Genomic DNA, 27,024 nt, shown 5'->3' on the forward strand with positions numbered 1-27,024 from the left:
GATTTTTTATTGGTCCCAACCTGTTTAATGTTTAGTACTACTATCTACTGTATCCTTAGGTTTTTGCATATTTAGGACTTTATGGAAAATTTTAGAACTAAATAATTAAATTATAAGTGAATTGGTTGCTAAAGTTTCTTTCTTTCTTTTTCTAATGTGTTAAAATTAAAACCTTCCAAAGTTTGTTTACCCAGGAGACAGAAAAAGGAACTTGTTAATTTAATACACTTCTCCCGAACTCTTTAGTTTTACATATGTCTTTCACCTTTGAATTGGAAGCATATTTCTTAATGTAAAATGCAAAAAAATGAATTAATTCTTAGTTGGGAAAATTTAAAAAGATATTCGTTTAAAGATACGCTTAATATTGTTTATATCCTAAATTGTCCGGAACAGTTAGTCACAATTTATGGATTGCCAAAGCTGTGTCGGTGCTCAAAGGGAGATAACCAAATAGAACAACTTAAAATTAATCAAAGTCAGTGAAAGTACTATATGCATGTACATTAACAATATGAATCGTTTTGGTATTAATTTACGATATATTTAAAAATTCTTTGTTTTGGGATCCAGCTTAAAATTTGGATCATTTTGTTATGTTGATTTAGGTGAATGGATTATTTTCTTGGCATATGAATCAAGTATTTTTTTTAAATTTAAATTGGAGAGAATTAAAAGATTGAAATTTATACACACGAAAACTAAGTTAAGATTTTTTTCTGAAGTCACAACCACGGAACAATTTGCTTAACTAAAGTTGCATTTAAGGTGGTATGGGAGTCTAAAATAAAAATGATAAAATTTGTTCATACTTTGCCAAAACGTAGTATCTATTGATATATGTTGAAAAATATAATAAAAATTATAGGTCACCGCGCATTTTCTCAAGCTACAAGACGTGACAAAATGACACATTTTGTATGGATTATACAGGCAAAAACACCATTTTGGGATTAGAAACTGAACCAAATGATAGAATTGTTAACATATGATACTTAAGGAAAAGATAGCTTTCAGACAATGCTTTGAGAATATCAAAAGAAAAGATATGGTCACCGTACGTTTTTCCCGGCTAAAATACAAAATAGGAAAATTCCATGTAGATTCCTTCAGAAAATGCACTGTTTTAGAGTTACCTCCCCTTTAAATGCCAATAAAAAAAAAACCAACCAAAATTAATCAAAATTTGCAAAGATATTAATATTTATAAGTTATATTCTTATAAATTGGTTCTTTTAAATGAAAATTTTCATTAAATATCTGCATTCCTGCATCAAATTTTGCTGATAGAAAATCTGGACCTTTGGTTCTCTGTTTTTTACAATCCAAGATGGAGGAAGACACCCATACTACCTTAAATCAACAAAACTATACGTCTTAGCATAATGCATAAAGCATAAAAGATTTATTTTAAGTCGGGTATTCGTATAACAATACGTTTTTACGTAAAATATCCCTTTCTTTACATTTATCAATTGTTTGGCTACTAGCAACAAATATGCAAAATGAGTTCGCACTGGCTATATGGAATAATAAATGATAAGTTATAATAAGTAGAACATCTCCCAATCTGAAACTTGTATATCAAAGCAATTAAATGTGGTTCTTAGCAAGTCTTAGCTAGACAATTAGAAATATACATTTGTTGGTGCCAGTTTACATTTAAGAATATTATGTACCAATTTTGTTAGTTTCAATGAACATTTGCATATTTACAATAGAAACCGCATTCAGCAGATATAAAAACAAGGAAATGTGGGATGATTGCGGCAATTTGCCAATAAGACAGCTATCCGCCAAAGTTCAAATGAAGACATGCATATGGACGTCTGACCTCTAGATTTCTTTTGTTTTGTATATCGTCGCACTGACGTTAATCTTTGATAGATATTTACTCAACAACTTGTGTTATTATATGTATGACCGACACCATGCTGGACATTCAAATATATGGAAAAACTAAATAGCCATTCAGAAAAAGCATGAATATTTAAAAGCACGAATATCTGAGTCAGAAAAAGAACGAATTTCTAATTCAGAAAAAGCATGAATATCTAATTCAGAAAAAGCATGAATATATAATTTAGAGAAAGCATTATTATAAATCATGACACATGTAGTAGTTATTGAAACTTGACGACCTGCCTTTGGCCTGATGAAGTATTTCACACGATATTTATATAAAATTTGAATATTTCCGAATCAGTTCATACAGATAAAACCTTTTATATACAATGCATTTAGAAAATACTGTTTTAGTTAAAGAATTGAATGATAAAGTTGAAAGGAAAAAGGAAAAAACAACAACAACCGGAGTTTTTTTTAAAACCGGTATTATGTCATGGCTTATTTTATTGTTATTTTCTTTTCGTCTATGTCCTTTCATATATTTTACACATATATCTTTACAGAGTTTGTTACAAAAGATTTTATGTCGATGACCCCCATTTTTTTAGACTCCTTCGTCCAGAAGATGGAACTAAACAACTAAATGGGGCTCACTATTGTTTTATATGACTGACATACAAGTGAGAGGTTAAGGTAGCTATAATCAGTTTAATCCACCATTTTCTACATAAGAAAATGTCTGGACCAAGTCAGGAATAGTACAGTTGTTATCCATCCGTTTGATGTGTTCGAACTTTTGATTATGCCATTTTATTAGGGACTTTCCGTTTTGAATTTTCCTCTGAGTTCAGTATTTTTGTGATTTTACTTTTTATCTTTTATATTAAGGTAAATAAGGCAAACTGCCATATGTTTCCACTGAAGATTATAACGGTTTATTGAAGCTTATCATGATCTATCATGATTTCCTTGATTCATAGAGGGTTGCTGTTTACAAGGAAGCTATTGCACCAAAGGTTTCAAGTGATTAATTTGAAACCACTCCTTCGAACCCTATTAACGTTTTTATCTACTCTCCACTGATTAAAAATCTATGATGTCATGGTAACTAATACATATCATTTATTCGTAGACTTAATACAGAAGCTTCTTCATAACAAAAAAAAAAAAAATAAAGAAAAGAAGCTGGCTCTATCCTTTAATTTCACTTTCCTGTGTACAGATATGTTGACTTTAACACAGGCTTCAAATAAAGTATACCACAGATACATTTAAAGATACAATTATCTTGTCTATCGTACTTTGTAAAATATCACTCGGATTAAAACTAAAAATTATCTGAAACTGAACTCCTCTTCTTGTCGACTTGTTTCATATGATGCTAATTTCATGCAGAAACTTCAGTCTTCAGAAAAGTTAAAAGAAGCTAGCATGATATCCTTTAACTTCACTTTTTGCTGTCTTCCAACTAAATAATGTAAAGTTTGGTGACTATGTTGAACAAAGCTATCGCATCGAACTTGAAATAAAGGACACACGAGACACAGTTCAGTGTGCCACATATATTGACTAACATCCAGAATTGACGATCAGCATCGATTAAGAAGAAAACTTTATGACAAAAGCGTCTGCATATTGACTTTTATCCCTCTCAGATGAAACACTATTACTTCCGTACAGATATGAGCCCCACGACTGGTAAAGCGGGATCTGCTAACCTTCAGATCACACCCTGTTTTTGTGAGGTTTGTGTTACTCAGTTTTTCATTTTATATGTCGTATTTCGTATACTCTCTTTTTTTTTGGGGTTCTTTTTTTGGCCATGGCATTGTGAGTGTTTCTTCTTGTCGACCTGTTCCTGCTGTCATATGAGGCTGATTTCATGCAGGAACTTCAGTCTTCAGAAGAGTTAAAAGAAGCTAGCATGATATCCTTTAACTTCACTTTCCACTGTGCTCTTACTAAATAATTTAAAGTTTGGTGACTATGTTGAACAAATCTATCGCATCGAACTTGAAATAAAGGACACAACAGACACATTTCAGTGTGCCTCATATATTGACTAACATCTAGAATTCACGATGAGGATCGGTTAAGAAGAAAACTTTATGACAAAAGTGATGATTTCAATGAGTTTTTAATTTCTATATTGCAACATTCCAGCAGCGTCTGCATATGAAATATCTTTCTCTTAGATAAAACAATATTCCTTATAGAGTATGAGCAACAAGACGGGTAAAGCAGGATCTGCCAACCTTCAGATCACACCTTTTTGTTGGGTTTGTGTTACTCAGTTTTTTATTTTATATGTAGTATTTTGTATACCCTCTTTGGTCTTTTTATGTTTTTTTTCTTTTTTTTTAGCCATGGCATTGTGAGTTTATTTACGACTCAAGTTTAAAATTGAGAATGGAAATGGGGAATGTGCCAAAGAGACAACAACCCGACCATAGAAAAAAACAACAGCAGAAGGTCACCAACAGGTCTTCAATGTAGCGAGAAATTCCCGCACCCGGAGGCGTCCTTCAACTGGCCCCTAAACAAATATATACTAGTTCAGTGATAATGAACGCCATACTAATTTCCAAATTGTACACAAGAAACTAAAATTAAAATAATACAAGACTAACAAAGGCCAGAGGCTCCTGACTTGGGACAGGCGCAAAAATGCGGCGGGGTTTAACATGTTTGTGAGATCTCAATCCTCCCCCTATACCTCTAGCCAATGTAGAATTGAATGTTTAAATACCACAATACTGTATAATATTAAGCAGAGACGGACATAATTGAAAGAGATCAAGTTTATTCACTTCAATTTTACTAAAAAAAGTTTGAATGTTTAAATACCACAATACTTTGAATGTTGTATACCCTCTTTGGTCTTTTTATGTTTTTTTTCTTTTTTTTTAGCCATGGCATTGTGTGTTTATTTACGACTCCAGTTTGAATGTTGTATACCCTCTTTGGTCTTTTTATGTTTTTTTTTCGTTTTTTTTAGCCATGGCATTGTGACTCCAGTTTGAATGTTTAAATACCACAATACTGCATAATATTAAGCAGAGACGGACATAATTGAAAGAGATCAAGTTTATTCACTTCAATTTTACTAAAAAAGAAAAAAAGGCTATGTTTCTGTGTTGATTATCGCCTGCAAAACACATTTTCCCAAAAAATATCCATACCAATGCCTATATAACCAAAATGAAACAAAATAGTTTCAACTTCCAAGTTAAGTAAAACATAAAAGAGTATTAAAATTACAATAATAGGTTGTTATTGCATCAAACACTGTACTATATTTTTCATTCATGACAGCATTAAAACCCTTCAGTGAAAAAGGTGAATAGATTGAACAGAGAACAAGAGAACTAAAAATATCTGAGAAGTTTTGCACATATGAATGGGTTAAACTAGATTTTCAAGAAATCCAAAATGATGTAGAAATGTTAAAGTTCTATTCCATGTAACCTCTTGATCTACTCTTTACTGCAAGTTATATACATGATTGGTCGGATTCCCCTGATTGTGATAGCGTGTGAATGTGTTTTTCCAACTAAACTTGAAATACACATGAATTAAGAGACAATAGAACCATAAGCACATTTACCCAGATCCTTATATTACAGCGAAGGTATTGAGAATGAAAATCAATTACTGAAAAAAATAACTTCACAAATTCTCCAATGTGAACTTTTCATTTATATTTGTAACAACATTTCATAAGTACTTGAATATAAAAAATGTTATTTGATCAAGCCCAGAAGAAGAGCCACTATCATATAGTATGCCATATTTTATTCATAGTTCTGGCAATGATTCTTTTTTATTCAAGTAGTATGCTAGCTAGCAGTCATATGGATATAACACTCAGGAAGTTATTTGGACACTTTCTCCATTAACTATAGATGGCTTAAATGTAACACCAGAAGTCCTGTGAATTAGTAAATACTTTATTGGTAATAAAATATACCATAACAGTGGAATAAAACAAACAATGTTTAAATTGTGATGGAGGCAGTTTAAGTGAGTTATTTTTTAATAAAAAAAAAAGAAAATGTTGTATGATTGATAAATGAGATAACTGTCCACCAGACTTCATGCACTGTGCTAGGATTTTTTGTTTTATGGTATCATGACAACTAATTAATATCAGAGTTCCTGCTGCAAAATATGGACAAAATGATGAAAGATGTAAAATGGGGAATATCATATTAATTTTGGCAAAATTATTTGAGTATACTTCCAGTATCAAATATGATGAATTGATTTACAATACATGTTATATACAATTTCTTTACACATGAAAACTCTAACAATGCTTTTTTTTTTATTTTATCTAATTTTCATTTCTAAAAAACATAACTCCTGAAAAAAGTAATTCAGGAGAGTTGACTTTTGAAAATGTTCCAGACATTGCTGATATAAACCTTTAAGGATGGACACCCGTTTTCCTGTGATTACAGTCGTGTGAAGGAAAAAACATTTCAAAAACTGAACACAGTGTTATATATGTTGTGTACAAGTTGTAATGTTGTACAAATTATAATTTGTACAGACTTTTTGTACAAGTTATCAGTGTTTTATGACCTGCTGAACAAAAATGGATGATGTAAGCATACAGTCTTTTTTGCTTCGCATATTTCTGTCATATTTTCAGAACTTCATGATACAGTCTAATACTGAGCATTGATACAAAAACATTATAAGACCACACAAAGATTTTGTATGGATATGAATATGGTATATGGAAAATAATAAAATTAGAATTTAAACCATTCATGTATCATCATTTGCAGTTTGGAGACAAGGAGAATATCACTAAATGTTAGGTTGAAGTATATTCATTTGAATTTAAAACATTACATTGGTACATTTTATAAGACTAACCTGTATCACCTGTTGCAAGAAGGTAGGTGTAAAAAAACTTATAACTAGTACAAAAATCATGTACAAATTATAATTTGTACAAACTTACATCTTGTACACAACATATATACATACTATTGCTTGCTCATATAATGTGCATGATAACAAAAAAAAAACCAAACCAGGAGAGTTTAATTTTACTTAGGACTGCCTGAAAAAATGGAACATAATAATATTCAAAATCTTGCTCATTTTCATAGCTTTCTTTAAAGTTTCTTGTAGTTTTCTGCAATGGATGCTTCCAATGACTTATCTTAATATGACATAAAAATAAGATTACAAAACAACACACATTTCTGAGTTTAATGATGCAAATTTCATGAAAATAGATTTTTTTGGAACATTTAAAAAAAACTTTTTATACATTATTGATGAAAATACTGAAAAGGGAATAACATTTGTCAATGTGCTGTTTATCTATTTCTAGTAGGTGAAAACCATAAATAAATTGGACTGTGAAGGGTTTAAACTATCAAAAAAAACCAAAACATAAAAATATGACAGTTTCAAAATTAAGGAAGTTTGCTGGTCATGTTTTGGGATTTTTGTCAGATTTTCGAAATCCTCTGGTTTTATCCATTGGAATGTCTTAAAATAATTTGTCCATTGACACCATTTTTCTGTTTAAATATCTTTTACATGTATAATGATAAGCCATCTATTAAAGTCTTATAAAATTTTAATTATTTTTTAATAGGTTTTGAGAACTAGAACTTGATAAAGCTATGAAAAGTCAAGAGAGAATATTATCCAGCCCAAAATTCAATGGCTAATATCTCAAAAACAAGCACATTGACTTAATTTTTTTTTTGCTCTTTTGATTCCTTTATTAATCCCCTATCAATATAAACTAGTGTTTTGAAAGTTAATTATTTTGAAACTGAGAAGCAAACTCCCTTAACATAAAAATACTGGTTATACATGGAAGCTAAGATACTATGGAATCCTGTTGTATCATTTCATATGTATATCCTAGCCAAATACATGTATAAAAATAAATAACAAATTTGTTGCATTACAAAATTATTGTTATTTCAGCTTGAATGAATTAAACAAATTTCATTCCACAGATTCTTATCCTATACTAAGTAATATTTATATTTTTTTGTCATGTTTCGCCATTATGAAATGTACACTTACATTCTAGTAATTCTGTATTGATTATCAGATGTTTAGAGTCATGATTCACCGGTTTTAAGTCTGTACACTAACATTCTAGTATTAGAAAACCCTGTAGTTGAAAAACCCACAAACTTTAACATGACGTCCTGTGGACGTCGGTAAGGAACTTTTATTGTAACTTCAGGCGCGGATCCAGAGAGGTTGGAACCCCCCCTTTTTTTTGGACGATCAATGCATTTGAATGGGGACATGTAATTGGAACCCCCCCTTTGTCCTGGGTTAGGAACCCCCCCTTTTTAAAATGGCTGGATCCGCCCCTGAACTTCATTCTATTAAGCTGTTGTCACTCTATACCTGAATGTGGCTACTACAATACAATCATACAGCTTACAACTTTTGTTTCCTTCACAATATCATGGTGCCGTGACCAGGATATAGCCTGTATTTATAACCAGGTGTTTAGAGTTATGATTCACCAGTATGAAGTCTGTAAACTAACATCCTAGTATTACGAAATTCTGTATTGATTACCATGTGTTTAGAGTTATGATTCACCAGTATGAAGTCTGTAAACTAACATTCTAGTATTACGAAATTCTGTATTGATTACCATGTGTTTAGAGTTATGATTCACCAGTATGAAGTCTGTAAACTAACATCCTAGTATTACGGAACCCTGTATTTATTACCAGGTGTTTAGAATCAGCTGTAAATTTCATCTGTTGGACATCTGAGGGGATCTTCAGACTAGCCACATCTATTCCAGTAATGATGTCCCAGAGAATCAGCATGTTATTTAGGCAGCTAGACACAACCCATCTACTATCTGGGGATATTGTGATATGAACCACCTGCATAATAAACATCAAAACTTATCATTTGATAAATTAAAGGCACAAATGAAATTATTTATCTTATAATTAACATGAAAATGTGTCCAGAAGGCAGATCATGTCTCACTCACATCATCACACTTTTAGTTCAGTCAATCATTTAATTGGGACCAAAACCATAATAAATGGCTTAAAAGTAGTATTCTAGGGCAATGAAACCAATAAGAGTTTATTTTTGTCATTTTGACTTATTTGTAGATTATATTTTGGTGAGCTCTTGGCTTTTACAATTTCTGTCATAGTATATACTAAAAGTGCAAAAATATGTAAAAAAATCGTATTTGAGGGGAAAAACTCTTAAAGAAAGTCAAAGGTTGATTTTGTCCATGTGACTTGTTCGAAGATCTGATTGTCCTGGTCATTTTTCCTGTTCAGAATTTTTCTGTTTTTTATTTTTTTTTATCCAAGATAAAAACACTTTAAAACTTGGTAAAAATTGTTATATAGGACAAAGACTCAATAATGAACTGTCTAAAGTTTATGAAAATTTCAAAGAAAATAGAACTTTACCTCCTGAGTATTGTACGGATGTCAGTTATTTTTTCATTGAACAGTTTTGGTTTTTGAGGTAAAGCCCAAAATTATGAAATTTAAAAAATAAAATTACATTTCAGGGGCAATAACTCCAAAATTATTTCTCTAAAAAAGAAAAATTTTGAATTTTTGAGATATGAGCAGAAAAAAGCATTTTACCCCTATGTTCTTATTTAAGCAAAAGCAGCCATATTTGTTGATGGACCAAATCCTTGGATACAGTTTAATATAAGATACCCTAGGGACCATTCAGGTACAGTTAAGTAACATTTAAAGATGTTTTCATACAAAAATAAACTGTTATCACAGAGATATGTCTCACCTTTTTGTTATTTTGATAATGCAAATCTTGAAATTAAAATATTAATACATTAACATGTAAGTTATGCAAATATTCAAAGTCAATAAATCATGACAGTCACTGAAAGTACATGGCTACACAATCTCCATGGAAATGAGATATGCCAATGCCAATAAAAACAACTGCATACCAAATACAATTGACTTATTGTAAGTCGATCCCTTTAACAGTCAATGAGCCATGATGAGAGGGTAGGGATGTATACTAACCATAGTAATGATACTTGCAAATGCCAATAAATTTGCATACAAAATATCAGTGACTTAACATTAGCAGTTCATCTTAAGCTGATCTAATCACAAACTAATATATGTAAACTGAAAAAAATTTCAAAGTCAATAAACCATGACTGAGGTGGAAAGTCCAAATAATCACCATGCAAATGAGATGTGCCAATGCTTATACAACTGCATACCAAATATCAATGACCTACCACTTGTGGTTAACTATAAACTAGACCTAATCACAATCAAATACATTGTTGACACCCCACAGGAAACAGCATTATTCTATGTCTAGCTTTTTGACTCCATAAAAGCAAGACTATAAGAACCAGCAATTAGAAAATTATATTTTTAAAGTTATTCAAGATCAAAGAGTTTAACCTACCGAAGCTGAATGCCTTTTCTTAGGTTCATTTCCTCCTGCAGGCAGACCTGTTTTGGTTTCCCATATAAGCATGTATCCCTCCTCTGAACCACCTGCAACATAAAGACCATCTTGGCTACATTCCATATTTAATATATAGGGAGGTTCATCCAAATGTTTTGGCTGATACAAAAATCCAAGCTTTTCTTTCTTGATAATTCTATAGTCACACTTGCCAGTAGGAATATCCCAGAAACAAACAAAGCGACGTGTAGTGATCATCATTACGTTGCCTTTATATGGCTGTATAATCTGTCCTAAATGTGGAGTCTTGGTCAAAACTCTATTGCATGGCATTAGACCACCTGTAGCTTGGGGTAGATCAACAGCATAAAACCTGTGTTTATGAGATTCAGGCATAAACCCAGCATTGCGCCAACTTTGTTTTTGCCATGCTGCTAAAATGTCTTCATATTCTTTCTCATTAACTTTCACCCTTATTGCTAAAAAACGTTCAGAATCATTCAATGCGAGATCAATTCTGTCAGTAGTAATATTTTGTTTCAACAGGAATGATTTTTTAATTTTAAGAAGTCCTACATCAATGATTTTTATAAATTGGTTGTTTTCTGCAGATTTCACTAGATACAATGTCCTACAATCTTTTCCTTGGCAAAAATTTAACACATTGTGGGTGACCATATTTTCTGCTCCTTTTTTAATGTCCACTATTTTCAGGGTCTTGGTAATTCTATCCAAAACAATACACATTGAGTTAATTGTTGCTAATACTTTTTGACCAAGGATTCCAATGCGGATTTTATTTTGTAGTTTCACATTATCTACAGACCAGATCCTCAGATTTCTGTCTTCTGAAGCGGTTATTATGGAGTGTCCTTTTAGGTCAATATCAAAACCAACAATACCTTTCTGTGCCAACAAATCAGATCCCTCTGTACTGACTTCCACAATGGATAACTTATTGACATTAGCTGTAAGTAATGTTGTCAACTCCCAAACCTTAGCTGTATTTTCCTTGCTCACAGTAACAACTTGATCTTCAAGTACTGCGACTTTGATGATTTCATCCCTATCAGCTTTGAAATTTCCAAACTGTTTCCCTGTCTGAGATTTGTACATAATTAACTGTCCTTGGTTGTCACCAATGAAAACTAAATCATTCATCCAGCTCACTCCAAAGCTAGTTATAGTATTTATTACATTCAATTGTTGGACAACCTCCCCATTAGAGATGTTATACACAGCTACAAAGCCTTGTTCCAACCAAATGGCCGCCAGTGCATGGGAATGTGCCACAGATAACTGCAGTACTTTAGAAGAGAGATCTTTATCAATAGCTATACTGGTATCTTCTAAGTTTATAACCGTCAAAGTTCCTCTATTTTCCCTATTACTACTTCCAACAAGTAGACTTTCATTATATCCAACTGCAGCAAGGCCTTTAGTAAAAGTATGGTTAGTGTTTACTATCTTTCCATTGTCTGTACTTCCAATAGCATGGATTCTGACACAACTACTTGTATTCTTTCCCTTTTTTTCTGCACTTATACTCAAGATAACCTTTAGATTTTCTTCATTTGTAGTTATGATGTTTGAAACACTATCTGGTTTTTCTACCAGTGTGATCAAGTCAACCTTTTTAAAACTGTTTGTATCTAGCGTTAGCACATCACCATTGCTGAACAGTATTGTTAAGTGTAGGGAATCAGTACTGAGACAGCTCATTATTGGATAACATTTCTTGGTTCCAATATCTTTACTAACTTTAGAAAACATATACTGGTTTGACAGCTGATTGTGTAGATGGAAAGTCTGCAAACTATCTTTCCCTAACTGGATTACTCTTTTCTCTGACTTATCAAGTATGGGTAGCATTATGGGTTTGAAATTTTTATTTTGATCCAATTGGTAAATTTCATTATTGATTGCATCATAAATTGAATAATATGCTCCATCTGAATCTTTGACTCTAGAATTTGTCATCAAAACTGATTCTGTACCATGAGAAACGATATTATTTATATCATTATAGGTCTTCAATAGAGCTGTTGAAGAGTCTTTTCTTGGCGCCAAACATGGAAATACAGGGATAAGTAGTGGAGATTTACTGCAGGACACTGTATCTTTTGCTTGTTGAAGTAATTCCTGAAGATATGGTTGATTCTCAGCAATGTATAACCTTGACAGTAGATTTATGGCAAAGTTGATACCATATAAGTTTTCTGATTTAGAGACAAGGAAGTAATTTCTCAAGAAGGCCACCTCTTCATCATCTGTTTTGTCCAAATATTCTGTCATGTCATCCACCAAGGTTGATAAAGGCAGGGCTTGCATTCTCATTGTCAAGAATTTCAAATTACAAAAGCATTCTGACTTGGCAATTGAAGGATCTATCTGATCTCCACCATGGGTAATGTGATATGGGGCAGCTATCAGTTTTCTTTTATTTTTTACAACAAGTGGTTGTTTTGTGACTTGTCTGTCTGCATTCTCCACTGTCATATTTCTTCTGTGTAGGGTTATGTCCCTTTGAATACCATCATTGGCAATGAAATATTCTGCCAATACTTTGTGTAATTTTTTGCCTGCACTGCCAGTTGCATATCTTCCATGAGCTGTCTCAAAGAATTGCCTATGATACCAATTCAGAGTTGTTTTTCCAAATGATCTTCTCTCTACAATATATTCTCTGAGGTCATATCTTATCCTTGCTACAAGTACCGGTGGCATTCGTACAATGCCAAGGACAGGCGGATTATGATAGCGGTAGATATCATTCAGTGCTTCGTCATCACAGGATAACACATCCTCCCATTCAATATCAGAAATTCCATTGTAGGCAACTGTAATGTAACCTAGAGAATGGCTAATCAAGACTTGTCCAAATTTCTTTTCCATGTTGTCAAACAGCTGGTTTATGGCTCCTTGTACTGAATCTTGCAAAACTAAAGCATTATCTGAAATGTAAGAACTCCAATTTACAGCCTCATCTAGGACCAGTTTAAGGTACAAAGGCCCTCTGCAATTTCTAAATGCATTTATGATTTGGTTAGCTTGATTCTGAGTAACAGCTCTCTTCCTTTTTGCTAGATATTTTTTCGTCATTTCAAATCCTGTATCATCTGGAAGTTTAGGCAGTTCTATGAAGTTGGTGTTATCTGGAAACATTGTCTGCAGAGTGTTCAAAATTTCATGTTCCTGTGGTAATGTTGACAAAATCATCTTTATGTTTGTTGGTAGGACTGTTGGCAGCCATTTTAATATAAAAGCATCATCTCTTGAAGACAGCTGATCAAGAGAGTCTAGAAGAATAACAATTGGCTTTTTCACCTTGTTTGACACTCGACGCAAGAATCTTGGCATATATTCTAGCATGTTCTTCATATTTTTGTAGCCTACTGGTTCCATCATAATTTTAGCACAGTCAGCAAGTTGTCCACAGAGTCCAAAAAGTACATCATATATGTTCAAACTGTAGCGAGATGTGCCTAAAAATCTAATAATTCCAATGTGAGGCTCCTTCTTGAACCACACTTGTAAATTTTCCATAATTTTGGCAATAACACATGTTTTCCCACCACCTGAAGGAGCATGCAAAATAAGAGGCCGTCTAGATTTGTCCTTGAGAATATATTGTTTGGCTTGCTCTAAAACATCAACTCTACCACAGAAAGCCTCACATTTTAGTTTACAAAAATGCAGATGATGAAGTACTTCATTATAGCTCATGTAAAATTCCCGTTTTCTTATTAGGTTTTTCTGGTCTTCTCTAGCTTTATCAATAAGTTCAGAAACATCCTGAATGAGATCATCACATAGCTGTTTGATGTATGAAGAATGATCTTTATGTTTTTCAGGATCAACTCCTCCTTCATACCAATTAAGATTATATTGATGAATTCTTTTTGATTTCTTTAAGGCAAATGGAACTTTTTCTTCAACCATTTTCCCTCTTAGTAACTTGACTTGATCATTTATTATCAACTGAAAAGATATTTTTAATGCAGTATGTTAAAAAGGGTATTGAATGCTTTTTGAGATCTCATATACATACAAACAAGAATGTGTCCAAAGTACACAGAGCGTGACAGATGCCCCACTTGAACTATCATTTACTATATTCACAGGGTTGTAAAATTAGAGTCAAAACTCTAATTTGGTATTTAAATGAGAAAGATCATATCATATGGAACATGTGTACTAAGTTTCAAGTTGATTGGACTTCAACTTTATCAAAAACTACCTTAAAATTTACCAAAAACTTTAACCTGAAGTGAGACAGATGGACAAATGAATGGACGAATTAACAAATGAACGGACAGACAGACGAACAAATGGACACGCATAATGCCCCTAGGTGGGGCCTAAAAATTTGAAGACCACATAAAGGCATATATGTCTAAGCCAAACCCAGATACCAAATCAATATTGATGAACTTAAACAATGAATAAAAACAAGACATATCAAGCTAATTAAGTTAAGAATGAAGAATGATATAGGGATATACAGTTGATATTGTTTGTATTGACACCTTTAGCAGATGAACCAAGATAAACTAAATTGCTATAAAGATAACTGTAGCAGATAGACATTTGATTCATAATTTGTTGATATCTACTTAATATGGTCAATGTCATCGATATCAAAACTTTATGGTGTTTTGTACAAAGTCCATAAGGGTAACCTATTGCTTAATTTGTATTGTTTACTAAATAGATATGAATTATTGATAATGAAAGTGAGTTAAAAGTTCATTGACTTTCTCTATTCAAGAAATTCATCAAAAATGTACTCCTAATTATAAACATTGGTTAGTTTAATGTTATAACAGTAGAATTTACCTTGCCCTCCTAATTATAAACATTGGTTGTTTTAATGTTTTTACAGCAGAATTTACCTTGCCATTTTCCATGTTAGTATCAAAATATCTCTTTACAGCTGTGATATCTCTACTTTTGTCAATGTCTAATCCCAACAATATTCTTTGGTAGACACTTGTGTGCATTTCAGGTTTATCAGCAGTCAGAATTCCTTTCTTTACTTCTAATTCAGTAACTGAAAGAACAATGTTGATATAAACAAAAATAAATCTTCCCTGGTACATAAATTATTATAAGAGTTAAAAAAATAATTTTGCTTCTTGTACTTGACATAGTGACTGTTTGACTATGGAAAGTCATAAAAACCAAAGGTATTTGAATGAAAGAAAAAGATGACAAATGAGCAATTTCAACCCATTCTAGTTCATATTCTAATACATGTATAAGATGCCATAAATTCATCAAAAATTACATCTTCAATGGTTTTCCCTTTTGATTAGAAATACACTAGTAATTTTTGGGGCCCTTTATAGCTTGCTGTTCTGTGTGAGCCAAGGCACCGTGTTGAAGACTGTACTTTGATCTATAATGTTGGTTTTTTTTACAAACTGTGACTGGAGAATTGTCTCATTGGCACTCATACCACATCTTCTTATATCTATTATTGGAAATAATTACCTGATTTAAAATAATTATGAAGTTTCTCTTCACTAAGTTGTGCTGCATTACATTGCATTACTGCTTGTCTTAGAATATTTTGTAGAAGCATGAAAGTTTTCTCCCAACCAAGTGTGTCTTTAGCTTTCAGTTCTTCACATCCAACAGAATGATCACCATAAAATGTAAACTGTGATCTGATTGGCTGAAAAGGAAAATATTTTTCTCCAAATTATCTAATTAGAATAAAATAAGATGAGTTGGTACATTTTGTATATGTCAATGTGACAGCAACCCAATGACATAAAAAAAAACACCTAGAGGTCAACACACAGTTTTCAACAATATGTCTTTCTCTAAATTGTCCTTAGTCTAAGAAACAAGTGATTGCATTGAACAGATATGATAAAAAATTGCAATCAACAACAAATTCTACTAATGAATAAGCTAGAAGCTCTAAAGAGCCTGTGTCGCTCACCTTGGTCTATGTGCATAATAAACAAAGGACACTCATGGATTCATGACAAAATTGTGTTTTGATGATGGTGGTGTTTTGTAGATCTTACTTTACTGAACATTTTAGCTGCTTACAATCATCTCTATCTATAATGAACTTGGCCCATTAGTTTCAGAGGAAAATATTTTGTAAAAATTTACAATAAATTTACGAAAATTGTTAATAAAAATTGACTATAAAAGGCTGTTCACAGTATATCTCTATCTGTAATAATATTGAAGATAATAAACCAATAACTGCCACATTTTCTTATACACTACCTGTAAAATATATTTGGGTGGTTTAGCATTTTCATCAAGTCGATACCAAATATCCAGCAATGCAGCGTTCTCTGCTTCTTTCTCTGCAAATGTTTTTATAATTTCAAACTCTTCCTTCTCAATTTCTGTAGGTATTGGTGTAAAACCATATCTGTCTCCTGACAATAGCTATTATAAATAAAAGACAAACAACCAATAAAAATATACCTCCTATGCCCCCAAAGACAATTACCCAGTATTTAATTGGGCTGGATAAGCTAAAGTATTTTCAAAAGATATATGTTTTCTTGCATTTCTATATTCATGAAACTATATGCTTTAAACTCTATTTAATTATATTTAAAAAGGAGGTACAAGGCATTCAAGTGATTTTAATGAATGCTGAGTGATAGGATTCCTTTGTCAAATCAAATTATCTAAGTTATCTCCCCTTATATAGAATAGTTTTCAGACTTTTTGAATAAATCAAAACTTATTTCATAAAATCTCATAATTTTCTCATTCAAAACTAAAGCAAGGAGAAGACATGATAAGCCTTTCAGTGCGATATGATAAAATAAATATCTCTTCAGAATTTTACTTACAATAAAGTTAGGACCAAGAGAAATCTTCTGACAATTTTCTACTTCCAACAAACAAATTTTCTCAACGGAATGGTCAATTTGGCTATCTTCTGTTACACCCCAGCGCATGTCTACAAACTGAAAGTCAAGGTTAAATTTGGCACAGTACTCCTTCAGCAGTGGATTGACATCTCTGACAATGGCATTTCTTTCAGATCTCATATCTAGTCAAAAAAAGAAGATAAAACTTCAACCTCATGTCAGTTTTATTTAGATTATTAAATTATCTAAATATTACTTATCTATCAATCAAATTTTACAATTCAAGAGCATCAACTCTGAGTTAATGCAATGGAAAATGGTGAAAATTGAACCTGAAAAGATTTATGTGAAAAATAACAATATAACAAAATCATCAGATCTTAGCTCATAGCCAACTTAGTTATCATCCCAAAACCTTTTAATTATACCATGCTTACACAATTCTATAAAAATCTAAAGGTTATTTGAGGCAACACTTATAATTCAACTTGACAAAATCAGATATCAATATGGGAGTAACATACCAGAAAATGTTGAGCTCATGAATATCCTGACTGTAGAATGAGGTAAATTAGGTAGATCATCCAAACATCCTTCTAACAACTTGTCAAACTTAGCTTCAGCTTCCTTTATTTGATCTGTTAGTTTGTCTGAAAATGAAAGCATCAATAAATATGTAGGACTCTAAAGTGCGATGGGGACGCTAAAGTACAATGGTCACCTAAAGTGCGAAAGTCTACGCTTAAGTCTGATGCCTCCATACGCTAAAGTCTGATAGTCCACGAAAGTATAGACGTATGAAGCGTAGTTGTATTACGACGTTAACAGTCGCTTATACTAACCAAAAATGAACATGCCGGAAGATGAAATAAATAATGGAAGCAAACAGATTCAAATTAATGTTTACGTTTACGTTAAAATATTGTCGATTTTATTGAAGAGTATAAACGTTGGTAAAATAAAGGCACACGTTTTCAAGCGTAAATCATAAATTGTCCATTAAAACATCAATGTGTACATACATTGTAGTAAAATATAACATGAATTAATACTCGCTATGAAAAAGGGGAAAGCTTGAACAACAACCCCTTTCTCTTGCATTTAAATTAAAGCTTGTACAAATAGATTTTATTTATTCCGACAATGACCGAATTTTGTATTTGCAACTGACAAGGGGATGTGTTAACATTAATAGGATGTGTAAACGGCAAGCTACCTCAGTTATCCAATACGACCCTTAAATTAAAAGCGTATCGCATTATATGTTATATCATAGCAAAATAGATTTAGCAAAAAGACTTGTTTTTAACATTAGTGCCCTTGAACCTTTCTCTTTTGTTCTATCACACTTTAGCGTGCTATACCATCGCACTTTAGCAAACAAACAACCATCGTACTTTAGCGTAGACCATCGCACTTTAGCATGACTATCCCACTTTAGAGTACAACAAATATATTTTGGATTCTTCTTATGTAACAAGATTCAAGGGTATACTTAAGTGGTATAAAATAATACAGTTGTAGTTGTACATGTTCAAAATTATATGAATAAAAGACTATAAAAAAAATTATACTAGAATTTTGCATAAAAATGGAGAATCTGGGTTTCTCTGTGTTAAAAAATAAAAAAATAAATCTACATATTTGATATAATGACAGCTATAATATAGCCTATATCAGTATATATAAAACCATTAAAAAATACGCTTAAAAATTCCTTTTCAGTACAAATTTTGGTACTTTTTTCTAGTAACTATGATCTTCATCCTAGACATAGGGGTTTCAAAATCAATAGGGATCTTTTTCTAATCATACATTACTATATATTTAATTAAGGTTGCAATTCAATTAATAAAAAGCATTTTTTATTATCCAGAAACCACTTTCATACACACATTTTTTGTCTACTTTTAGTAACTTTGATTTTGGTGTTAGCCTTAGTTACCTCATAATTAAATTTTGTTAATATTGAATATACCTGATCTTGTTTCTTCCTTCTTTTCATTGTTCTGTAAGGATCTTTAAATACAGAAAAGATAATAAACAAATATTTTCAAACCATTTCAAAACACAGAAGAAAGATGGACTACTTGTAAATAATAAAGCTATCAAATATTTTATATTGGTCTTGCAGACAAAAAAAAGAAAGTATCCCAAATTCTATTACTTTGATTAAAAAATGGTAACCCATAAAACAAATTGATAGATGTGCCATTGTACCAATGAATTGAGTGATGCACCTTATGAATATGTGATGCATATTAAGAATTGAGTGATGCACCTTATGAATTGACGGATGCACCTTATGAATTGAGTGATGCACCTTATGAATTGTGGGAAGCACCTTATGGATTGTGGAATTCACCTTTTGAATTGTGTGATGCACATTAAGAATTGAGGGATGCACCTTATGAATTGAGGGATGCACCTTATGAATTGAGTGATGAACCTCATGAATTAATGGATGCACCTTATAAACTGAGGGATGCACCTTATGAATTGAGGGGTGCACCTAAGAAAATGAAGGATGCGCTTTATGAATTGGGTGATGCACCTTATGAATTGAGGGATGCACCTTATGAATTGAAGGGTACACCTTATGAAATGAGGGCTGTACCTTATGAATTGAGGGATGCAACTTATGAATTAAGGTATGTACCTTATGAAATGAGGGCTGCACCCAATGAATTGAGTGATCACCTTATGAATTTTGTGATGCACTTTATGAAATGAGGGCTGTACCTTATGAATTGAGGGTTGCACCTTATGAATTGGGTGATGCACCTTATGAATTGAGGGATGCACCTTATGAATTGAGGGGTGCATATAATGAATTGGATGATGCACCTTATGAATTGAGGGATGCACCTTATGAATTGAGTGATGAACCTCATGAATAGAGAGCCGTGGTGTAGTGGTTAGTGCATCGGACTACTAACACAAAGGTTCCTCGTTCGATTCCCGTTTGGGATGAAAATTTCAGGAACTCAATTTCCGGCTCTCCCTTGACACCATCTGCGAGTATGGTCTTGAGGAAACGATGATAGTCCGTCGGAAGGGGACGGTAAATGGCTGGCCCATGTTAAGAGAGAGCCATATCTCTTCCACGTTAAAGACACCCTTGTAGATTTCAAAAAAGAGTAGGCTAATGCCGCTACAAGGCAGCACTCGCACCAAAAATGGGAAAGGGATTAATATAAGTTGCAAAACTTGTTTCCCAATCCACTATAAATAAATATGTTTAAACTAACCTAATGAATTAATGGATGCACCTTATGAATTGAGGGGTGCACCTTATGAAGGATGCACCTCATGAATTGAGGGATGAACTTCATGAATTGAGAGATGCAAACTATGAATTGAGGGATGAACCTCATGAATTGAGTGTTGCACCTTATGAATTGAGGGATGAACCTCATGAATTGAGTGTTGCACCTTATGAATTGAAGGATTCACCTTATGAATTTAGGGCTGTACCTTATGAATTGAGGGATGCACCTTATGAATTGAGGGATGAACCTAATGAATTGAGTGATGAACCTCATGAATTAATGGATGCACCTTATAAACTGAGGGATGCACCTTATGAATTGAGGGGTGCACCTTAAGAAATGAAGGATGCATCTTATGAATTGGGTGATGCACCTTATGAATTGAGGTATGCACCTTATGAATTGAGTGGTGAACCTCATGAATTGAGGGATGCACCTCATGAATTGAAGGATGCACCTCATGAATTGAGGGATGCACCTTATGAATTGAAGGATGCACCTCATGAATTGTTTGAAGCACCTTATGGATTGTGGGGTGCACTTTATGAATTTATGGATGTACCTTATGGATTGTAGGGTGCACCTTATATTGAGGGGTGCATCTTGTGAGTTGAGGGATGCACCTTGTGAATTGAGGGGTGCACCTTAAGAAATGAAGGATGCACCTTATGAATTGGGTGATGCACCTTATGAATTGAGGGTTGCAACTTATGAATTGAGTGATGAACCTCATGAATTGAGAGCTGCACCTTATGAATTGAGGGATGCACCTTATGAATTGAAGGATGCAACTTGTGAATTGAGGGATGCACCTTGAGAATTGAGGGATGCACCTCATGAATTTAGGGCTGTACCGTATAAATTGAGGGATGCACCTTATGAATTGTGGGGTGCACTTTATGAATTGAAGGATGCACCTCATGAATTGAGGGATGCACCTTATGAATCAAGGGATGCACCTTATGAATTGAAGGATGCACCTTATGAATTGTTGGAAGCACCTTATGGATTGTGGGGTGCACTTTATGAATTTATGGATGTACCTTATGGATTGTGGGGTGCACCTTATGAATTGAGGGATGCACCTTGTGAGTTGAGGGATGCACCTTATGAATTGAGGGATGAACCTCATGAATTGAGTGATGTACCTTATGAATTGAGTGAAGCACCTTATGGATTGTGGGCTGTACCTTATGAAATGATGGATGCACCTTATGAATTGATGCATGAGGTAAAAATATTAATTCCCATGCAATTATGATGGTTCAGGTAAAAAAGAAGAAGAAGAAGAAGAAGAAGAAGAAGAAGAAGAAGAAGAAGAAGAAGAAGAAGAAGAAGAAGAAGAAGAAGAAGAAGAAGAAGAAGAAGAAGAAGAAGAAGAAGAAGAAGAAGAAGAAGAAGAAGAAGAAGAAGAAGAAGAAGAAGAAGAAGAAGAAGAAGAAGAAGAAGAAGAAGAAGAAGAAGAAGAAGAAGAAGAAGAAGAAGAAGAAGAAGAAGAAGAAGAAGATGCTTTATTTCCATAAAATGGGCTCACAAGGAGCATAATATAATATCATTGTAATATAATATTCTTTTACAAATATAATAAACAACACATAGTTACAAACACAAATAAGAAACAACAGTTATCACATATTAGTATATATATAAAACCTTTGTCTCAGGCACACCTCTGGAAAGTAACAAAAAAGAATACTGTGAGTAGGCTAAATATATCTAGCTGAACTGCAAGAGGCACCAAGGGACGGTGCTATATGGCATGGTGGGTGCATATTAAAATGTGTATCGGGACATTAATGATATTGTAAGATATTGTAAGAAGTCGAACATAAATGGTATGTCATCCTCGTGCCTGGTGCAGAGGAGTCAGTACTATTTAAAGTGACACAACTGCAAGAGGCACCAAGGGACAATGCTAATTGACATGCCAAAGTGCACAAATTACAAAAAAGATAAAATATTACCAGTTTAATAAAGAAAAATAATATCACAAACAAGAAGGTAATAGAACTTGTATGATGTGTCCTGTACCCCACCATGCCAACCTCGTGCCTAGTGCAGAAAGCCTGATTAAATATTTATCTTTTAAGTTATATTTTATCTTCATCAATTAACTCACAGACAGATATCAAAATATCAAGATTCTCTACATTAAGAAGCCATATCAGTTTTTGACTAGGAATCAAATGCTTAAAGTTTGGGCATAGTAAGTCAATAGTGGAATTCAAATAATTTCTCTTATCTTGTGATGATGTACATGAGACTAAAAAATGTTTTCATCATCAACTTCATTTGAGGTGCACCTGAGACATATTCTGTCTTGTCGGAGAGTACCCTGAAAGCGACCTTGTTCAATTCTTAGTCTGTGAGAAGAAATACGCAATCGAGTGAAATTTCTCCTCTGCTCAGGACTCAGGTGATTGTAATATAGTAAGGTATCTTTCAAGACCAAAATGAGTCTTAAAAGTGCTATAGCTACAAAGCTTCCCATCAGCACAATTATGCATTTGGTTTCTCCACTGTATTTCATAGTGCTCATACAAAAACTTTTTAATTAAAATTTTGAATCTAAAGTTGCTTGCAAAGGTTAGACTGTCAACCCCATTAATTTTTTTTTGCAAATAGTTTAAAGATCCATACCAAGAGGGAATTTTTTATTCAAATAATAGCTTTGACTCTAAATATGCATCTTTTAGTAAGGGAAAGGATGAACCCAAATTTTCAAGCCGGTGCCAGTATCTGATCATAGATTTGGTGATATCAAAATGTAAAGGAAATCTCCCAAGTTCTGAAAGAGTGGCAAGGTTTGTTGCTCTTTTCCCCACACCTAGTAATAATTTACAAATTTTCATATGTAATCTTTCTGAAAAAAGTTTAGGATAGGCTTGATCAACTGTAGAAGATATAAGTTAAAACATACTTCAAGATTTGTGGTGCAGGTTTTGTCACTTTTACTGTTGTTGGTTTCTTTATCATCATCGCTGTTCTCTATAACAGAAACAGTAGCATATTAATTTAAGATTTTTTATTTGTTTAATGACATCAATATAAAAGTTAGTAAATCATCTAAATCACTCATCTTTTGTGCACCTAAATGGGAATATTTTTTTCAACAGCAAAAATTATCCAATTCAAAATGAGGAAGCAACATGATCCATGTATTGACTTGTCAAAGATGAGACAAAAAATGATTTACACACTTAAGGTCAAGTTAGAGTAAATTGCTATGTCACAGATTTTGGCAATCTTTTTTCCAATTTATGCTCTTTCTCAACAAATGTTCACCTACTTTGAAAGAATTCAATCAATAATATTTTAGAAAAAAAAATAAAATAAATGCATTATTTTTCCAATTATCATGTGTGTTCACCAAGCATAAGTTGTATGCAAAATGTTACTAAATCATATCTCTTTATTTCATATCAATTAAATAAAAAAATAAAAAAAATAAGTAAAGATCACATGAAACTTGTGAGATGCAAACATACTTTTTTTAATGAACAAAAAATACCTAACCTCATTGGATGACTTCTATATACAGACTAAAGCCAAATAAACTGTTATCACAGAGATCACCGTGTATCATCGTACAGCGGATATAGGTACTAACCAAGCGGGCGTGAGCGATTTTGATCTTACAAGGTAACGAAAAATCTTTGTTTTGTTCACATAATATCAATGTGTACTTCAATCTAAACATAATTGCTGTTTTTAGAAATTATTTGGTCATAGGTTGATGATTAGAGATGTCTCATTATTTTCCAAAAACAAGAGGGATTACTAAAAGCATGTGCAAATACTTGTAAGAGAAGTTGGCCCTCGTCTCATCCGATATAATTCTATATTCATTGCAACTCTTTTTCTGATAGAAGCTAGGTCAATGTGTGTGTGTAATATAAAGTATGGCTGTTTCAATAATTGGCATTGAAATCTTTTATACATATGTTATTTTTCGATATTTTATCCCTAAAGAAGCGTTGTGTACAGTGTTTAGCTGACCACATAAATCCTTAAGTACGGTGCATAGTTAAGTTGTTGTACACCGTACACAAAACTTTATTTTCATACTCGTTTATTACCCAAAAAGTTTCAAGGAATGAGTAGTCGCAGGTAGTTTTATGATAGGTAACTATTACTTTTGCCCTGTATTAGGTTTCTTTCAGATAAAACATGTAAATTTCGCAACAACTGTATCGAAATTGAAAGTTGGTGTTGACATTCACAACTATTTGCGCATGTATAAGTTAATTGTTCTTATTAGAATATCAAAGTTGTTTTATGAATAGGAAAAAAATCGAAAATTATTTGGGAGCAGGAATTTCAAATGTTGAGAAATGTACATTGAATATTGATAAATCAAAACATAGATTTTCGTTACCGTGTAAGGTCAAAATCGATCATGCCCGCTTGCTTAGTACCTATATCCGGTGTACTGATGATACACGGTGGAGATATGTCTTGCTTTTTTGTAATTTTGATTATGCAAATGTCGAAATTAAAATAGCAATACTTCAACATGTTACACAAGTTAGGCAAATATTCAAAGTCAATGAACCATGACTGAGGTACATGGCTAATCAATCTCCAAGTAAATGAGATGTGCCAATTCTTATACATCGATACCAAATATCATTAATTATAAGTTGTTCTCTTTAAACAAACCAAAACATAAGCATTAACTTGTAAACTATGTAAAAGTTTCAAAGTCAATGAACCATGAAGAGGGGGTGGGGCTATATAATCTCCATGGAAACGATACTTGCAAATGCCAATAAATGTAAATACCTAATATCATTGACCTAACATTAGCAGTTCATCTTAAACCGATCTAATCACTAACGAATGCATGTAAACTAAGCAAAAGTATCCAAGTTGATAGACCATGACTGAGGGAGCGGGGCCAAATATACTCCATGGAAATGAGATGCACTAACGTTTATACAACTGAATAACAATCAATAATGGCCTGCCACTAATGGTTCCCCTTCAACTGACCTAATCACAAACTAATACATGTTAATTAAGCTAACTTTTGAAAGTCAATAGACCATGACTAAGGGGACGGAGCCAAATAATCTCCATGGAAATGAGAAATGCCCATTCTTATACAGCTGCATACCAAATATCATTGACCTTACACTAGTGGTTCCCAATAAACACACCTAATCACAAACTAATACATGTACATGTAAAATAAGCAAATGTTTCAAAGTCAATAGACCATGACTGAGGGGACATGGCCAAATTATCTCCATGGAAATGAGATGTGCCAATGCTAAGACAACTGTAAACCAAATATGATGACCTACAACTTGTGGTTCACCATAAAATAGATCTAATATCACTAACTTATACATTGTTGATGCTGTCGCCACCACCCTGGAAATAGCATACCTATGTCTCTCTTTTCGACTCCATCAAGCAAGACAAAAAAGTCAATGAATACAATAACCTTGGTCTTGGTTATGGATCTGAGAAATTCAGATATACATACATTTGTATCATAAAACATAATGGTATACCTTGCCATTTATAACTGCACCAAAAGATGATTTGTGCTTCAACACACCTGTAAGAACATAAAAAAAGTTTATCATGTGTTTTATCTAATTAACAAAAGGTTTTAATATTAGTTCTTTATACACATTATTTCATTCAAAAAATAAAGAATCTGAATTTCCAATGAAGTTCATCTCAGCAGAAAAATAAAAATGCTTGGAATACGAAATGTATTCATTATTTTTTAACAGTTGTGGTGTTTTTATTCTTAAGATAGATTCTCTCATATAGCTTTCTCATTTTCTTGCTGCAGCCAGTTTGTTTATTGAAATTACTATGCAGACCATACTCATATTTGTCTTTTCCTTAAGTTATTTCCTGCTAAGCTATCTAACCTATATCTTGATGTGACCTGTGGTTGCCTTTATGTTTGTTTTGTTTCTGTGGTTTACAGTAAAACAGTTGTTCAAATTATGACAGAACTTAATAGATTGGTTTGACGAAAAAAATAATACAAAATATGTTGATTTAATAATGTAGATATACCGGTAGCTAAGATAGCTTGGCAGGGGAAAAAATGGCAACGTAGATAGGTCAAGATGATTTTAAGATTTTTCAGTATTTTTCTTCTTCATAATTTCAGCTATGCATCTACAGGCTGTAACAAGTAAAGAAAAACCTTCATATTACATAATAAAAGTGTTACCTGGCATGTTGGCAGACACAGGAGACTTCTTTGAACCAGCAGACATTATGACCAAATTAAATTGTTAATTCATGCCAATTGTGTAGTTTCAGTGAACCTGCTTAAAAACAACAATATCAGCATTCAAATATAGTTATTACATTAGAACCAGTAATTTTTCAGATTGGTTCAATCGAGATAGTTATTAAATTACAAAATTTAACTATTGACTATTAAGATGGAATAAATCAGATAATCCACGAGTAACAATGTAAGAATCTGTTTCCCCAATGATTATCAAATAAATTTAAATTATTGATTATCAAAATAACAGTGTAGGGACTTCCACATTCCTGATTTCTATGTCATATGCTAATATAAATTTGTCAATTTCTCTAACACCTGTGAGCACAAT

The 27,024-nt window shown here is 32.7% G+C and overlaps 1 protein-coding gene across 1 annotated transcript; it reads right to left on the reverse strand.

The window, feature by feature from the left end:
• Nucleotides 1-6,890: 6,890 nt before the first annotated feature.
• On the reverse strand, nt 6,891-26,901 carry LOC143045857 (NACHT domain- and WD repeat-containing protein 1-like). Its single transcript, XM_076218664.1, has 11 exons — nt 26,631-26,901; nt 25,948-25,994; nt 23,346-23,413; nt 19,132-19,172; nt 17,678-17,803; nt 17,133-17,335; nt 16,549-16,716; nt 15,793-15,976; nt 15,192-15,349; nt 10,294-14,277; nt 6,891-8,747 (listed from the first exon to the last, which is right to left on the reverse strand). Exons 1-11 carry the CDS (start codon nt 26,674-26,676, stop codon nt 8,520-8,522), a joined length of 5,253 nt encoding a protein of 1,750 aa, XP_076074779.1. The 5' UTR covers nt 26,677-26,901; the 3' UTR covers nt 6,891-8,519.
• Between the last annotated feature and the right edge of the window lie 123 nt (nt 26,902-27,024).

The sequence above is a fragment of the Mytilus galloprovincialis genome, chromosome 9 (assembly GCF_965363235.1).
Source record: "Mytilus galloprovincialis chromosome 9, xbMytGall1.hap1.1, whole genome shotgun sequence".
NCBI classification, from domain to species: domain Eukaryota; kingdom Metazoa; phylum Mollusca; class Bivalvia; order Mytilida; family Mytilidae; genus Mytilus; species Mytilus galloprovincialis.

What these genes read in the sequence shown, in the direction of transcription:
- LOC143045857 (XM_076218664.1), bottom strand. Translation starts at nt 26,676, where the DNA reads ATGTCTGCTGGTTCAAAGAAGTCTCCTGTGTCTGCCAACATGCCAG. An exon ending in CCTGCACCACAAATCTTGAA is followed by an intron (nt 19,173 to 23,345) that starts GTATGTTTTAAC and finishes CTGTATTTAAAG; the next exon opens with ATCCTTACAGAACAATGAAA. An exon ending in AGAAAAGGCATTCAGCTTCG is followed by an intron (nt 8,748 to 10,293) that starts GTAGGTTAAACT and finishes TTTATTATGCAG; the next exon opens with GTGGTTCATATCACAATATC.